The following is an 18446-nucleotide window of genomic DNA, read 5'->3' as shown; positions in this document are numbered from 1 at the left end:
AAGATATAGAACATCTATATAGAAGCTTTTAGGCACAACAGGCAAGAAGAAAGAGGCAGGCAGTATTGCTTCTAGAAGAGAAACAAGGATTTGGAAACCTAAAGTGTGCATGACTCCTTCTCACTCATGCTTCTTATGCCCTTCGAAGTTTTGTGCCATGTGCATGCATTACCTTCTAAAAATGAGCAACATAATTTAAGAATGACAATGATGACAGTGCACCCTGTTTGGCCTCCCACTGAGGAGGCAGCAAAGGTCACACACTATGCAGTTATAAGAGTTGGCTCCAGCCTGCCTGCTCTGTCAAGATCACACGTCACCCAAGTTCTGTTCTCTCCGTGCCTGTTTCATCATCTGCAGAGTGAAGATAACAACGAGAGCTGACTTTATGAAAGAAGGTCTGTATGAGAACGCACATTTGAGGGACAAAACATTTGTAAGTTGTCATCTTTGAGGAAAAAGTCAAATGTGGTGAAGAAAAACAGACAACTCCCCAAAACTTTTGGAGAATGAAATGGAGCCAGAATCACAATAGAAGCTGGAACAGTTATCGTAGCTGTTAACATTGTGTTAGTCCTTTTTCTGCTGCTGTACAAAATACCTGAGAAAATCAACTTAAAGGAGGAAGGATTTACTTTTGGCTCATGGTTTCATAAGTTTTAGGCCATGGTCATTTGGCTTCATTGCTTCTGGGCATGTGGTGGGGAAAAACACCATAGTAGTGAGCATATAGTAGAGTAAAACTGATCACCTCATGGCAGCTGGGTTGCAAAAAGGGAGAGAGAAAAGAAGAAAACAAGAGAACAAGATAGATGCTTCCAGGGCACTTCTCCAAGGACCTACTTTCTCCAACTAGGCTCTACTTCCCAAACTTCCACCAATTCCCAACAGCAAAATAAAGTATGACTCCATCAATGAATTAATCCATTAATGAAATCAGAGCTTTCATGAATGAAGGCTCCAAAGACTCCCACCTCTCAGCTGCTACCTTGGGGATCAAGCCTTCAACACACCTAGCTGTTGAGGTACATTTCAAATCCAAATCGTATTACAATGTTCTTTTATTTGTTTTACTTTATTTTGTCCTGGGGATTGAACAACAGGGCTGCTTCACCACTGAGCTACATTCCCAGCCCTTTTCATTTTTTATTTTGAGACAGGTTCTCAGGTTCTCACTAAATTCGCCCATTCTGTCCTTGAACTTGTGATCCTCCTGCCTCAGCCTTGCAGTCGCTGGGATTTGATATGTGCCAAAGTAGCCAGTTATCATGATTAACTCTTTTTTTTTTTTTTTTTAAGAGAGAGAGAGAATTTTAAATATTTATTTATTTTTTAGTTTTTGGCGGACACAATATCTTTGTATGTGGTGCTGAGGATCGAACCCAGGCCGCGTGCATGTCAGGCGAGCGGGATACCGCTTGAGCCACATCCCCAGCCCCATGATTAACTCTTAGAAGCAAGAAAATCTTTTGGATGACCTTAAACAACTTCATTTTAAATTTAAACAGCATAAGCCTGATTATCCTTTTGCATTAGTCCAGCTCTTCTGTTCTCTGTGATGATAAGAGGAATTTTACTCATGCACCCGTAGCTTGTTATTTTATTCTCACAGTGCACAGGCTAGCTGAAATCTAAAACACTTGAAAGATTTGCCACTCACAGAATTGCTAGGATAAAATAATGGCAGATTTTTCGAGTTATGAAATGCGAATTTTAAAATATCAGGGGTTCTAGATTGCAGCCCTTCCCTTCCCTTCCCTTCCCTTCCCGGAGACACAGTAATGATTGCATTCAAATTCATGGGAAAGAATGTTAAAGTAATTTGACCGGTGGCTCTAGATAGGAAGATGAAAACAATGAGTAATGAAAACTGCACCATTTTATAGGTCATCTTATCTAAGTAGCATAGTATTTAAAAAACAAAATCAAAAACAGAGCATGGACGGCATGTAATTCAGGACTGTTTTGGAATCTGTTAGTCTTGTTTTTTAATTATTTTATACTATTTAATGTTATGGAGGTTGCAGGTAAAGCTCAATGATAGAGCAACTGCTTAGCATGTGCAAGGCCTGGGTTCAATTCCAGGGGTGGGGGGAAGAATTAATGTAATGGAAAAATTCTCTATCCTAAAGTGTTTAAAACACTATAGAAGTCTCACTATTTTGAGAAAAGTTTTCTTTCTTTTTTTTTTTTTTTTTTCTGATTAATTTCCTCCTTTTCTTTCATTTTGGTATTTGTACAAGAGGAGATAATGTTTCTCCCCCTAAATACTACCATTCCAAACAAAAAACAAAAGCCCTGTGCTTATCTGGTCAATCAAAGAACCATTTCCTTCTAAGCACATGGTCCTGCTTGAGTTACCTGCTGGTTTTCAATGGAAGCAAGGGAGAAGCTCTGTGGCTTGCTATGTTTAGCTGGGGACTTAGCTCAGTCCTTTAATTTTCTTTGTTTTCCCCTAGCTATTCCCGGGGCTAATCTTCCAACAAGAGGGCAGAATCAAGTGAAAGAATTTGAAAGTGTTTTGTAAACCATAGGTGCCACACTAAGGTACAGGATCTCTGTTCCTAAGCACAAGTTAGAACACAAATACCATCTCCCTAGCAGTCCTTTCTCACTTCCTCCCTCTGGCTTCTAACAACCCTTTTGGCCTTGGAGGCACAATGCAAGGGAGAATAATAAGAGCTGGGGAACTGACTTGTTAGAATAAAAAAGAGTTGAGATAAGTTACATTCCAATTACTGAGAAAGGTGAAGTAAAAACAAGTTCAGAGCCAATTTTCAGGAAGATTCTGGGGTTTGGGGGAATTTTTTTCAGTATTTATTTACCACTTCATGTTTTCATATATACCAAAGCCTTGAAGTCATAATTCATCCATTTTCGAAAGCAAGAAACTGAATGCTGACCCGTGTCATTTGCCCCACATGCCACCGGAAATGGCATCACTCCCCAGATGCTGGTTTGTAAATGCAGCACCACCCAGAGGTGAACTTATTTACCCTGTATGCCAGACTCTAGGCCACTCTGATCTACAGCCTGGAAAGTTCTCCAACTAGGGAAGAGATCTAGAATCAACTGAGTGATAATATTTTAAAACCACCAATTGCTTCAATGAGTAAGTACTTTGAGGTTTTTTCCCATTTTCTTTTAACATTCATTTTGCATTTCTAACTTCTTACAGTTAGTGCCCAAGAAAGGAGGATCCCAGTTCTTGGGCACTTAGGAAGGTATCACTGTCTCAGCCAGCCTCTCCTAACAGCACTGAAGAGTCAGCTGTTACTTAATAATGAAGTATTAATGATTGATAAACTACTACATTTCTAAAAATGGGGTGCGCCAGGAAACAGCCAGTTTAGTTGTGAACTGGAGAAAGGATGTGAAGTGCCTATTTTCTGTGCAATCTTGTATGTTGTGGTTGACCACAAAGTCTTGGCCTCAGGTTTGATTCACAGCCTTGTCTTTTGTAAAACTGGATGATCATGGCCATAGGCAGATAACTCCATCTTTTAACCTTGATTTTTGATGTGTAAAATGGAAAAAGATAATGTAATAATTTCTTAGCATTCTTAAGACGAATAAATAAACAAGCAGATAAAGGACTTAAATCCTGTTGGAGGTAGACTAAACAATGTCTCTAAACCACTACTGTTGCTAAATAGTTAAGTACTGACTGTAACTGGAAAGCTCTCTTTGACGCTAAGCCCACCCCCTCATATGCTGAGGTAGCTCAGAACAGCAGTGACACTGGACATGTGTGGAGCTCACAGAGCATTCTATTTGATTTCCACAGTTTACTCCAAAGTGGGCAATGCAGAACTGTTGCTTGGTTTTGGGGACTGGGGGACAAGGGAGAAGCAGATAGTTCTGTTGGGCATGACCACAGAAAGAAACACTCCAAACTTGGAGCTCAAAAGAGAAGAGCCATGGCTTTCCTCACCCCCTGAACCTTGTCCCTCCTCCTGTTCTGAGGCATGAAGCTTGAAACCAGGCAAGTCACCAAGTGCCACTGACAACAGATAGATGAGCGGTGGGAACACAGGTCTCCAGGTCCCTCTGTGAGACAGTGTAGGTAGAGACAAAGCAGGCAGAGACCTGCTCTTAGAGACCTTTTGTTTTTTCTTGGTGGTGACAGGGATTCCATTCCTTGTGCTTGTTAGGCAAGAGCTCTACCACTGAGCTAGGCCCCCAACCCCTGAACCTCATTTTTAATTCACAGTGTTTTCCCACAGAAACACTATTGCACACAGAACTCAAATACTGCCGTGTTGAGGACTACAACAATAATAAATTATGCTCATTTTTAAAGTACCTTTGCGTAATTTCCCTGAAAGAACACGACCATTGGACAGGCGGAAACCCAGGCTTGCTGACTCAGCCCTGTGTTCCTGGCACAGATTGAATGGGCTTTTGTGGCCAGTCCTGGAGACACCAGAATCCAGCTTGATCACTGGTTGAAAGCAAGCAGTCATTATTAGCTACCCAATATTTTCTTCAACCATGGGAACTTTTTATCCAGTCATGGGTGAGAATCTCAAGTTGTAACATGAGTATAGAATTTCTTGAAACAAAAATAGAGCTTCAGTGCAGAACTGGGTTTTCCATTGACCCTGAAGAGTTCTAGAAGCTAATAATCTGATGAAAATTTAACTAAGTTAACTTCATGCCCGCTTTGTTTCCTCATAGAAAAATTTTAAGCTGTGCACAAAGTGTTATTTTGAATAACAAAGATAAAAGGTACATACAGATTTTTTTTTTTTCTAGAGAATTACTTTTTCCTCCTAATTTCAAAAGTATTTATAGGTGAGGTTTAACAAGCTCAGGGCCTGGTGCCCTATTTTCTCCTAAAGAAAGAAAATAAAACCTTAAACTTTAAGGGAGGCTGAGGCAAGAGGATCCCAGATTCAAGCCAGCCTCAGCAACTTAGTGAGATCCTGTTGCAAAATTAAAAATTAAAAGAGCTGGAGATGTGGTTTAATAGTTGAGTACCCCTGGGCTCTGCAGTGCCACCAAAAAAACAAAAACCAACCAAACAAAAAAATCTACTGTCAATAACAGACTAGTTCTGCCAAGATTGTAGGGCAATCTTGGGCAATTTACGTAACCCCTCTCTGCCTCTCTTTACTCACCTGTGAAACGGAGGTGTAGCAGAAGTTCTTACCCCACTGGGTTGTGAGAACTGAACCAGCTGGCACTGAGCCAATATTCCATGACTACTGTTAGGACACTAAAGCCTTGGGTAGTCAGGGGACTAGGCTGGGTGAGAGCTAGTCTGCCATCACAGACTAGGGCAGGCTGGAATTGAGAGGCACACAGGCAGCTAAGTGTAGTAGAAACTAAAATCAGTGTTAAATAAAGCCCTTTGGCAGAGGAAGGAGAGATTTTTCTGTCCAGGGGAATAGAAAAGTTTCCCTGACAAATTTGCTTTTTTAAAAATCAGTCTTGCTGGGTTCAATGGTGTACACCTGTAATCACAGCGGCTTGGAAGGCTGAGGCAAGAAGATCGAAAGTTCAAAGCCAGCCTCAGCAATTTAGTGAGGCCCTGAGCAACTTAGTGAGACTCTGTCTCAAAATAGAATTTTTTTTTTTTTAAAGGAGGCAGCGGCTGGAGATGTGGCTCAGTCTTTAAGCACCCCTGGGTTCAATCCCTGCCCTCCCCCGTCCCCCCAAAAATATATCATTTTAGAAATAATATTTTAATCAAACTAAGACAAAAAAACTTAAGGATTAAGAAAGATTAGTGAAAATAAAAAAGACTAACCGTGGACTTACAACAGAAGAAATTTGTCACTGTGCTCAGCTTTTCAAAATATATTGAAAATATATCCTCCTTTGTAAAGTATGTTTTCAAGATACGTATGTATATATGTATATCAAGAAATAGTTGAGCCAGGTGCAGTGATACATGCATGTAATCCCAGTGGCTCTGAAGGCTGAGACAGGAGGATTGCAAGTTCAAAGCCAGCCTCAGCAAAAAGCGAGGCCCTAAGCAACTCAGTGAGACCCTATCTCTAAAGAAATTACAAAATAGGGCTGGGAATGAATTTCATTGGTTGAGTGCTCCTGAGTTCAATCCATGTAGTCCTCCCACCTTTTAAAAAAGAAAGAAATAGTTGAACTGACATATATCAAGGAACTCATCCAAGGATTTTGATGTCTCAGGAATAGTGAAAACAGTCATAAAAAATAAAAATGACTTGCCCAAAGCATTTCAGAGGCAGTTTGTTTTCACCCAGTTACATATCTCCAGTGTTTTAGAGCAATATTATACAGCAGCTCTCCGAAAACCCATGGTGAGAATATGCTGCCCCTATTCCCATCAATGATCAATATTTACCTTTAGGAAGATGGTTCAAAGGTCAAGAGAGAATCATCTCAGGAATTCAGCCACTATTGGATGGGAGGATAAATGAGTATCTACAGAATTTGTTACTTCTCACTCCCCAGTGAACTTTAATCTACACTTGAATATGTCTGGGAGACATGCCTGGACTAGAGAATAGCAGAATTCATTGAGCATTTAAAATGTGGCAGCTTGGTGCTAATGACCTTGCCAATGTTCTTTTCCCCTGGCTTGTTAAGAAATCCATAGTAAGACTTTGCTTGTTAATGGAACAAGGCTTCCTCAAAGCTGGGAGGCTACTCCACTTGTCAGTGAGACAGGATATGAACCCTAGGGATCCAACTCCAGGGCCCTCCCTCTTAGCCACTGCCCCCCTCCCCCCCCTCCATTCCTGAGTCATCTGCATACAAATGGTATTGCTATTGATAAGGTGATTGGCCAATTGTCATTATTCAAACTAGGACTCCAGAGCAGGGAGTGGGTGCTATTTATTATTATGCTAGGGAAAACAGGCCCAAACAACTGTAGCAGGCTGGCGGGGAAGTGCTGTCTCCTTACTGCCTGTATGTCTGAGCGTGGATGAACAAAGAAGAAAGAAACCAATTAGTGGACTTTAAGAAAGATCAAGTTTGGGGAATTCCCAGAGATCGAGAAACCTGCCAAGGATCCCGGGAAGAGATACAGGATTGTCACAGACTCATAGTTTCAGCCCAGTTTTTCAGAGGTGGCAAGTCAACAGCACCCCAGCCTCAGGGGCTGGGAACCTAAAAGTGGCCACTGAAAGGGGCAACGAAGAAACCAGTGATGATCGGCAGACAAACAGCTTTGGTTTTGTGGAGCTGGAAACCAAATCAAACCCGGAGGAGGAGTGAGTGGGAGGTAAGGACAGGGACTGGCCAGCGCAAACAACACTTTAAAATGTGGCCTTGAAGCCCAGGAAAAAGATAGGACTGTCCTGGGGGTGGAGTCAAGAAGTTTCCTTTCTTTTTTTGAAGCAAGAAATTAGAATGTATTTAATGATGAAAGCAAGGAGCCAACCTAAGGAGAGTTTAAAAAAAAATGCAGAATGCATAATTAGCCCCTCACGGGGACATCCTGAAGTGGAGTCCCTGAGGAAGCCGGAGGAGGACCCGAGACCAGCGTGGAAGGATTAACTTTGCTCCTATGTAGGTACATTTCTGCCTTTGTGCACAGATAAGAAGGGGCTTGTGGGGCTGAAGTTTTCAGCAGAGATTCTGATCGAGGTCCTATGTTTTCTCTAGGAGCCAAATGGGGACGACTTGCTGTGCCAGAGGTTATTACAGGGGCTTAATGTTTGGTGGGAGCTGAACTGGCCCTAATATGGGCTCTCTTTTCATCTTCACTATTACTCAGACAGGTGATCACATACCTGTTTTACAGAATGGGAAGGTCAGGACGGTGAAGGGGAGAACCAGGTTACTGCCTTCTGATGTCATTCATTCCTGTTAGAGGGGTAATAGGTAGCAAGTTAGCAAATGTTGTTTTCTTTATTGTGTGGTGCTGGGGATGGAACTCAGAGCATCATTCATGCTGGGTAAGCACTCCACCACTGAGCTCTATTCCCAACTCCGAAAATGTAGCTTAAATAATGGCTCACAACATAATATGAACATTTACCATAGACAACATATGATTGGTATCAAATTTTTGTTTTTATGAATTGCTTTGATTATTTACTTTAGGGGATCCCTTTGTAAAAAAAAAAAAAATTCTTTTCCTTAATAAGGCCATTTGAATAAGTGCTCCATAGTTTATCTTTTTTTTTTTTTTTTTTTTTTCTTTCCGGTACTGAGGATTGAACTCAGAGGCACTTTACCACTGAGCCACATCCCCAGCTTTTTTCTATCTTTTTTAAAATTTTCCTTCTGAGACAGGGTCTTAATAAGTTGCTGAGGTTGGCCCCCAACTTGCCATCTCCTGCATTATTAGTCTCCACATCTAGCTTATCTTTTGTTTTTATTAAAAAATATCTTTTTATATGGCACCATGAACTTGTACTTCATTTTTTAATTGATTTATTTGTTCTAATTAGGTATACATGACAGCAGAATGCAGTTAAGGATGTTCCTTGCGTTTCTTTCTATTCGGAAATATTTTTAGTTCCCCATGATTACTTTGGGGGAAAACATTCTGCTTTCAGAGTTTTTGAACTTGTTAATTTTCAGATTTGAAGTATTTGAAATTCTTCCAAAGATATTTGTTGCAAAAGAATCACAAGTTTAAGAACTGTAGGGATGATACAACTACAAATTAGATATGTGCACAGTGATTCCTGCCTCCACAAAATAAATTTGTAGTCACGTGGTACCCAGTTTGGAGATCATTATTGTAGTTTTTTGGTTTGGGGCTTTGGCACTAGAAATTGAACCAGGAGTGTTTTATTACTGAGATACATCCCCAGCCCTTTTAATTTTTTAACTTTGAGACAGGGTCTCACTAAGTTGCTGTGGATAGCCTCCAACTGTGGTTCTCCTGCCTCAGCAATCTGAGTGGAGTCACTGGGATTAGTTTTTTATTTATTTCACCTGTCAGACCTTATGTGTGTCTAAGAACTATCTGAATAATCAAGTGAGGGATGTGAAGCCATATACTGGGGTTTATAATGCAGGGTAGAGGAACTACTATGATGGTTTGGTAGGGGTGAGAATCAAATTTGCAGGCTGACTTCTGTCACAGCCCTCAGTAGACAGGGGTGTTCTCTAAATTTTTATTGAAATAATAGGCTGCAATGTCGAGATGTATTTAAGAGGTGAGGTCTTTGGAGGTGGTGGACTAGAATCGATCTTTCTGGCAGCTGTTTGGCAATTATTTCTCTATTGCATTACTTACCTTAGTATCTTACAGTACTTCTATATAGGTATTTTTATTTGCTCCTAAAACCTCTTTTTAAAATAGTAGGCCTGCATTATCTTCCCCACTTGAGGGATATATGGAGAAATGGATATTAATGAACTTGTTTCAAATTAAAAGATGAGTCCAGAAAACCCTCAAAACATAGGTCATTAAGCTTTTCCAAAGAGAAATTTTAATTGTTAGCTCTTTGTTTTTCTTTTAAAATTTTATATGACATTCAATTTAATTTTTGACAAGTTTAAATAGAAAAATGAAGCAAATGCCAAGAAACCCGTAATTCAAACAGGTAAATTCATGAAAAATAATTAGACTTTTATCTGTACCATATATTCCATTAAAATTTAAGGGGATCTTGGAAAGTTCCAAGTATTGGTTTGATTTCAAAATAGGTAGTCAGAAGAAATGAACTTTTTATAATTTCAATACCATGTTGCATTAAGATAGTCATATGCCAGAAACTTTTAAAAATAGCTAAGTACTTCCTACAAGTAATCAAAACAGCATCCTAATTGTTAATGACCATCTCTGACTTAAGACTTATCTGCAGGGTCTCTGGAACAACTAGCCTGTTTCAGTGTCGCTCATCCTCAAAAATTAACCTAATTATTACAAATATTGATTAATGAAAAATAAATGCTATTTGGTTTGTGATGGTTATAAAGCAATAGTTAATGGTTAATAATTCATGGCTTATGAAGTTACTAAAAAATTAATTATCCCCAGGTGGAAAAATACAGGCAAATTGCTTAGGATTTATCATAGAGGTGGCCATTAATACTGCATATTTCTTGCCACCACTTTAATCTAAGTCCAAATTTTGCTTTGAAAAAAGACAAACATGGGGAACTTTTATAACCATGAGGTGGGGAATCACCTTGAAACTTTTTATTTTTGATTTTGAGACAGGGTCTTATTAAGTTGCTGAGGCTGGCCTCAAATTTGTGCTCCTCTTGCCTCAGCCTCCCAAATTGCTGGGATTACAGGCATGTACTACCATGCCTGGCAAGCATTTTTTTCATATTTCACTTATAAGTAGGACTATTAAATCTTCCTGCCTCAGCCTTCCCAGTTGCTGGGATTATAGGTAGGTGTATGGCACTATGCCTGGCTGGAAAAAAAAAAAAATCTTTTAATCCTGCTTTAATTTAAGACTGAAATAACAGAAATAACAGATTGCATGGCTGTCCATACACACCTCCCTCCTCCCCCTCAACTCTTCCAACAGTCTAGGAGACTTCATTTGCATACATCACCATCCTGCTCTTTCTTTGATATCTATCTTTGAATATCCATTTCCTTACCTCTCTCCTTGGGGGATGAGATTGTCTTTTTATACCCACTCCTTGAACCTCCTAGCACAATATCTGGTTCTCCAGGATTTTTAATAATTAGCTTATATTAATCTGTAAAATAGCTTCCAAAACTAATAAGTGAGTTTAGCAAATTTGAAGCAAAGAAATAAGCCTAAGCTTAAAAGACCACTGATTTGGCTTTCAAACCCCTTTTTGTTTCACTTTTTTTTTTTTTTTTTTTGTTTCTTTCTTTTTTTCCCCCCTTTTTTAAAAATTTTTTTAGTTTTCAGTGGACACAACATCCTTTTTTTTTTTTTTATGTGATGCTGAGGCTCGAACCCAGGTGAACGCGCTACCGCTACCGTTTGAGCCACATCCCCAGCCCCTTGTTTCACTTTTTATAAATAAAAAAAGCCTGAAAATAGAAGTTATTTGCCTAAAAAAAAAAAAAAAAAGAGAGAGAGAGAGAGAGAGACACACACACAGATGATTTAACCTCTCTCAATTCTTTTTTCCAGCTCCCTTACTTATCCATGGTTTTAGTTTGTTACACTTTGGTTTTGACACTTGGACTCTTAGATTAAATGATCCTTTCCCACAGTGGGAGTCCAGTGTCTGATTTTGTTAATCCTTTTGGAGTTGCTGGTGTTCTTTACCAAGAAGTTCATGAGTTTCCTTTCAGTTTCAGCTTCTTGTGAAAATGATCCTTCCGTCACCCACGCCCCTTGTCTCACAGTCACATCTACATATCCCACTGGTGAAGAACAATGAGAAATTCTTGGTCATACAGCAGAAATATTGTATCCCTATTTTATAAATGATTAACTTGGTGTTCTGCAACTTGCTTAGGAATAATAACTTATCAACACTTGCTATTTGTCAGGCATTATTCAAAACATTTTACATTTAATCTCACATCAAATCTCTAAAGTGGGTATTAACAGTCCCAATTCACAGATGAATAAAAATAAGGCACAGAGAGACAAAATAATTAGCCTAAAGTCAAACAGCTAGGAAGTAGTACCATATAAGCTAAGTTCTATTTTAAGTATTTCTGTTTTTTTGTTTTTTTTTTAATACTGGGAATTACATCCCCATCCCTTTTTATTTTGATATTTTGAGACAGGGTCTCTGAGTTGCTGAGATTGGCCTCAAATTTGGGATTCTCCTGCCTCAGCCTCCCAAGTCACTGGGATTATAGGCATAGGCCATACATGGTGCCTGGCTCAAGGTTTTTCTTTTCTTTCTTTTTTTTTCCTAATTTTCATTGTATTTTTCTGATAGTAAAATTATTCTATGAAGATGAGGATGATGATCCAATATTCTCAACTGTTTTATAGAAATTTAATATTCTACCTATTTTCACATTTTATTTTTTTTTTACTTTTAACCATTAAAACCACAAGTAGTACGACTTTTAAAAATTGAATTTGGCCAGGCACTGTGATAGAGGCCTGTAATCTCATCAACTAGGGAAACTAAAGCAGATGACCACAGGTTTGAAGCCAGCCTCAGCAACTTAGTGAGATGCTGTCTCAAAATTTAAAAAAAAAAAAAAAAAGATATAGCTCAGTGATAAAGTGACCCAGGGTTCAATCCCCAAACCAACCCCCCCCCAAAAAAATTGAATTTGTAATTGAATGATAGCTGTCCATCTCCACCTATTAAAATGCAATAAAATTTTTACAACTGTCAAGCCTTAGTGGATTCTAATAGCTTCTGGCTAAGTATATAAGTGGATGCCATGTTCCTCCCCAATCAGGATTTGTCAGCAGTGTTTCTCCCATAGTCATTGAAGTGTTTTCTCCCATAGTCATTCCTGAAGACAGCCATAAGTGGCAGCTTGAAATAAACAATCCAAAGTTTTGAAGATGAGTTTCACAGCTTTTAACATTTTCATCCAATGTGTTGGAAAGGAAAACCTTTTTCTCTACTTTTTAGTTCAGCCCCTGTGGGCATGCAAATGAGACAGATGAACAGGAGTAAACTCAGAATTTTAGTTAATATTTATATGCAAAGAATGCACAGAAAAGAAGTGAAACTCAACACTTAGATTTGAGGATATATATATATATAAACAGAAAGCTGAAAAATGCACAGGCAGAGTTAATGGAAGATAAGGACTACTTTATTTATGTAAGATCAAATTCCCACAACCTGTCCGAAGTTAAGTGATTGAAAGAAGCTCTTCCTGGTTGAGGGGGAAGGGGTGTCACCTTCCTCAAAGGGAAATTTTTGCCCAGACTTCAGATAGATAAAGGGAGGTCAGGGGGGAAAAAAAATCAGTTTATTAATTTTAACAAATAAAAATTACAAGAAATTAAAAAGGGGATATGTTATAGAATTTTCTGCATCTGTTTTCAGTGGAAAATATCCCTTATCAAAGGGTATATTTTGGGGTGGCATATTCTGATCCTTTTCAAATGGAAAGCAAAGAATATAGCCACACCGTAACTAAATTTTATCTTGATTAGTATTTTTCAGTCCTACTGATAAGCAGCCACTTCCTTACTAAATAAACCTTTTAATATTTTCTGACCTTGTACACATACTCTTTTCTGTTACTTGTTGCATTTCTTTTTAAGTTACAAAAAGCAATATAAAACTATAAAATATATTTAGAAAAAAGGTGGAAGGCTACTCACCCATAATTCTACTACTCTTACAAACTATGTTCTTACATACTTCCTTTCAATGTTATTGTTGAACCCACGACGCAAAGAAAAGACCACTGACTCCAATTTTAAACCAAATTAAAGCAAGCTTATTTTGTGTACATGAGGGAGATGCTCAGCCACTGCCTTGCCTAAAAGCATGGCCAGAGGACACTGCCTGGTCTAAGAGCAGGGAGGTTTTTATAACACAAAGTTACAAAGGTGGGTATATTGGGAACTTACAGCTGACAGGGTTCTGGTAATACAAGGGCAGACAGCAGGTTAATGATCTACATGGCTTAACATCTCAAGGTGGGGAGTAAATTCAGATTCCAACATCAGAATTAAGGAGGAGCAGCTGAGATCTCAGGGAGGGTTGTTATCTGGTGAGGGAGAGTCAGGCACTGGTAAGTTCAAAGCACAGGCAGGAATTCCAAGCAAGTTTAAAATATCAAAGTATGGTCAGGAGAAATAGAAATCTTAGTATTTTACAGTAAAACAGAAATGAATTTTTCATGACCTCATAACAAGATGGCTCCCAATCTTAAGGTGGAATTAGGTTATCTATATCTATTTCACAGAATTGTAGTGATAAGGGCACAGAATGTATAATATAACTTTTTAAAATAACATTGCATTACAAACAGTCTCCATGTTCTTAACCTCAGTCCTCATATTATTTCATAGCTGCAAAGTTTGCCTAACTTTTCTCTAGTTGTTAGGCATCTTGTCTACATTTAGATTTTTTTTTTTTTTCCCTTGTACTAGGGATTGAACCTAGGGCCTAGCACATGCTAGGCAAGGGCTCTACCTCTGAGCTATATATACCCAGCTCTTTTAAAAAATTTTTATTTTGAGACAAGGTCTCCCTAAATTGCTCAGACTGGCCTGGAGCTTGTGATCCCCCTGCTTCCTTCTCCCAATATCTGGGATTAGGAGTGTCTGGCTGCTTCCATGTTCTCATTGGGTCATCCAGCTGTTATCAGGGCAGGGCTGTTTGGAGTTGGCCTCTCCCTTCTGGGTGGAGCCTGAAACTCCTAGAACAATTTGCCTAGTTTAAGAGGTCAAGTCCCAGGCTAAAGGGCAGCCAGACCACCAAGGGCTCCCAGATCTCTGTCATTGCTCTCTCCCCTTTTGGAGGCCCAGATTTGGTGGCGCTAGCCAGGCAGGCGCCTCAGGCGCACTTCCTCTGGGCAGAGGCCGCGACTCCCAGGGCTTTTCCTTGTTTTCTTTGCTTTACCTGCCCTGGCGAGGGGTGAGTCCCTCCCAGCGCTCTCTCCTTCTGTCCTAGTAATCTGCAGCGTCACCCTGTGCAAAGAAAGGAACTAAGCTGCGCTCCCCAGGCATCATGGGCCGTCTGCTGGCCTCCGAAGTACAGCAGCTGCTCCATAACAAATTTGTGGTCATCCTGGGGGACTCCGTGCAGAGGGCCGTGTACAAAGACCTGGTGCTCCTGCTGCAGAAGGACTGCTTGCTCACTCCCAGCCAACTCAAGGCCAAGGGCGAACTGACCTTCGAACAGGACAAGCTGGTGAAAGGAGGTCAGCTGGGCCCCTTGCACAATGGCACCAACTACCGCGAGGTCCGCCAGTTCAGCTCAGATCACCATCTAGTGCGCTTTTACTTCCTCACGCGCGTTTACTCCAAGTACCTGGAGGCCATCTTGGAGGAACTCCATTCCGGTGAGCATGCCCCGGACCTGATCATCATGAACTCCTGCCTCTGGGACGTCTCCAGGTATGGTCCGCACTCCTGGAACAGCTATCTGCAGAACCTGGAGAACCTGTTTGGGCGATTGGGCGAAGTTCTGCCTGAGTCTTGCCTCCTGGTGTGGAACACGGCCATGCCTGTAGGTAAGAAAATTACTGCACGTTTTCTCCCACGCAAGCCCCTGCCCTGGGCCATCCCTCTGCGAAGGATCGTGGTGCATGCCAACTTCTACAGCTCCATCAAGGCAAGTAAACATGGCTTCGATGTGCTAGACTTGCATTTCCACTTTCGTCATGCTTGGAATTGCCTGCAGTCAGATGGGGTGCACTGGAATGAGCACGCACACCGCCAGCTCTCCTACCTGCTGCTGAGCCACGTGGCTGAGGCCTGGGGTGTGGAGCTACCCTGCCGCCCACCCGCACCCATAGGTGAGCTGATCCAGGACGCCCCTGAGTGGGAACACCGTGGCCAGGCAGCTGGGAGGCAGCCCCAGGCCAACCGAGATCAATTGGACTTATCCCTGTCCCCGCCCCTGCCTTCTCCCAGGCGTCGCCCCCTGCTGGAGACCCCACGGCCCTGCTTGCGCCCCTTGCTGCCCCCTCCCGTTCCCCCACATCACAGGTCACCCCCGTCCCCGCACTATCCCCAAGATTGCTACTTTTCCTCCGACCATGTTTTCCAGTCGGATCAATTCTATTTCCAATCAGATGTCCCCTCATCTACCCAGCCAGGATTTGCCTTCGAAGCTGACTTTAACTTTTGTTCCCCTCCACCTATGGCCAGCTTCTCACCCTGTTATCAGCAGCGGGCCCCAGTGGTGTACAGGGGTTTTTCCCGTTACCTAGTTCAAGGCCCCTATATGCCCTGGAGAGGGCGGCACAGACGATCAAAAAGAGGGGCCTCAGCCCCCCCAGAGTCAAGGCGCCAGTAGGTCCACCTGAGGGCCTTCATTCTCCTGCAGGCTAATGGCGTGGATTGTTTTGACCCTTCCGTTATGTTGGCACAGGCCGCAATACACTGACCTTAAGCCTTAATAGTTAGTCCATGTTTGGGCACCGTTGTGCTCATAGCTATTACAGATTACAGGACGGAGACCCGTCTGACCCATATTTGTTTCTTACCTTGTCTTCTGCATGGGGTAGGGCAGGAGGGACCAAGCATTATTCCTATCTCCCCATCCCCTATTGCCATTTCTTTTTTGTAAAAAATAAAATTGGTACACAGAAATTGTTTCACAAAATAGTTGTGGATTTGTGTGTGTGTGTGTGTGTGTGTGTGTAATTAATGGATGACTTTCCTTACAGTTTAAAAATTAGCTCTGTGAAAACAGGACACTGTTTACTGAAAAAGAATAGTTGTGGACTGGGGATATAGCTCAGTCGGTAGAGTGCTTAACTTTTTTTGTGATCATATTTTCCAGAAATTCTCAGAGAATCATTTAATTTTAGAGTTAGGAAAACAAAAGACATAAAACATACCCAACACTTAGCGAGAAAACTGAATACAAGAAAGATAAGTGACTTATTCCAAGTCGTTCAGACAACCATTATTCCACTAGTCTTTACTAGTTTACAGTGGTCTCCTTGATCCTGAGATTTGAAAGCTAATGTAAAACAAGCAGAAGTCCATCAAACGTAGTCTCACTATGCAAGTGGTGGCAAAACCATCTCTGGGACCATAGCTGGAAGTCTGTTACATATATGATGAATTATGCAAGCTAGAGGGGAAGGTATGATTGTGACAGTGTTATTCCCTTGAAGAGTCCTGATTTTCAGACTTAAGAAAATTAGATAAAAATAACCTGGGTTTTTCTTGTTTTCTTTGGCTTTTTTTTGTACCAGGGACTGAACTCAGGGGCCTTAACCACTGAGCCATATCACCAGCCCCTTTTTATATCTTATTTAGAGATAGGGTCTTGGTGAGTTACTTAGAGCCTCGCTAAGTTGCTGAGGCTGGCTTTAACTCAGTGGTCCTCTTGCCTCTGAGGTTACAAGCATGGGCCACTGTGCCTGACAATCAGCTGTTCTTAATGACCATGTAATTACCATCATGGAATAAAACTACAAGTTGGGACAGCCCAATCCACAGATCCCTTCTCCTTCAACTCTGACGGGTGCCTACCGTGGCTGTCACTCTGTTTTGTAGAAATGTTAACATCGCTAAGATTGTTTAAATGCTAGACCCCTTGTCCACAGGACCAGTGAAATGTTAATATTCAAATAAAATAGTCAAAAATAGGATGTTTTACTGAATTGATTCGACTGATTAGTCAGTCTCCAATACCACTACCCCTAAATTTGATAAGAGTGAGGAAATGTTAGTCTGCAAAAATGAAGATCGTGAAGTCACAAGAAATGGATGATATCAGGTAGTGATGGAAGAAAAACACAGTGACTCTTAACCCTCTAAAGGAACATGGGATTCCTGGAGAACAGGGCCTTGATCTCTACCTTTGTGTATAAAATAGTAGCAGTGCTGAGCACTTACCAGTTATTTTTCAGTGAATTAGGATGTAAAGAGGTGGCTTATAAATATGTTGATGATTGTCTAAGAGATCATGTAAGTTGGCATTTAGTCTCTGTAGCCCCTCTGAAGGAATACTGCTAAAACAGCATGAGGATGGTGGCTCTTCAGGACCCTGGAAAGAATGTTCCAGCAAGGTCAAGAAAGAGAGACATGCTTGGCCATGTAAATGTTCTAGTGCACTAGACTATCGGCCCTCAAGATGGGCAGTTGCCTTCCTCTGGGTTCACACTTCTCAAGCAGCATTTGGCTGCTGATCTGAGTAAATTGAAACACTTAGTACTTGTATTTCCAGAAATACACCAATAAATTGGTGTTCTGGTTACTAGCTCTCTCATGAATTAGGTTAGCACGTGCTAATCCTCCATAATCAGAACATGCCTGATAAATCAAGGAAAATGAGTTTTTATATATTCAGTGCTGAGAACCACACATGATGATCTACTGTTTTATGGATTAAATTGCGCCAATTACTCAACAACAGTTCTTCTTTTCTCAGGTGGGTAGGAAATCAGGTAGATTTGGAATGCAGGGACAATCTTCCTTCACAGGTATATTAACTTCATATGGCTGCTGTAAAAAATGCCAAGAATGTGATAACACACATTTAGCCAGGAGTGATGGTGCACCTTGTAATCCCAGCTACTCAAGAGTCTGAGGAAGGAGGATCATAAGTTTCAAGGCCAGCCTGGGGAACTTAGTAAGATCCTGCTCAAAATAAAATTTAAAAAGAGGGGGAATAACTCAGTGGTAGAGTACTCCTGGGTCCAATTCTCCATAGCATTAAAAAAAAAAAAAAAAAGGAAAAAAGTATCTGTCTCTCACAGTTTAGGAGTTCAGAAGTCTGAAACCCATTACTCCAAAATAAAATTCTTAACTTTACCTATGCCGTAGTACCTGATCAGACTTCTTTCTGCCCCTGCAATGTTATCTTCTGGAACTCTCTTCATTATTCTTAAAGCTTTACCTAAGTCACCCTGAGTGGCTACCCTTCCCCACTTTCCTGGGCCCAACCCCCTAGCCACTGGAGTCAGAACCTGATAGCACATTCAGTGG

At 40.9% G+C, this 18446-nt stretch overlaps 1 protein-coding gene across 8 annotated transcripts in view; it reads left to right on the top strand.

The window, feature by feature from the left end:
• Positions 1 to 18446, top strand: part of Pced1b (PC-esterase domain containing 1B) — a 63793-nt gene that overhangs the window by 9837 nt on the left and 35510 nt on the right. For 3 of the 8 annotated variants that reach the window (XM_027950064.3, XM_027950065.2, XM_027950067.3), the window contains one exon: positions 14449 to 16107. The exons of 2 other annotated variants lie outside the window; for them this stretch is intronic. In XM_027950064.3, the coding sequence (XP_027805865.2) occupies positions 14506 to 15798 (1293 nt within the window). In that variant the 5' untranslated portion in view covers positions 14449 to 14505 and the 3' untranslated portion in view covers positions 15799 to 16107. 3 more of the 8 variants (XM_027950066.2, XR_011707088.1, XR_011707087.1) reach the window with 3 other exon arrangements.

This window comes from Marmota flaviventris, chromosome 3, assembly GCF_047511675.1.
Source record: "Marmota flaviventris isolate mMarFla1 chromosome 3, mMarFla1.hap1, whole genome shotgun sequence".
Classification (NCBI taxonomy): Eukaryota; Metazoa; Chordata; class Mammalia; order Rodentia; family Sciuridae; genus Marmota; species Marmota flaviventris.
The sequence above is the reverse complement of the archived record's forward strand: the minus strand, read 5'-3'. Positions and strand labels throughout refer to the sequence as shown.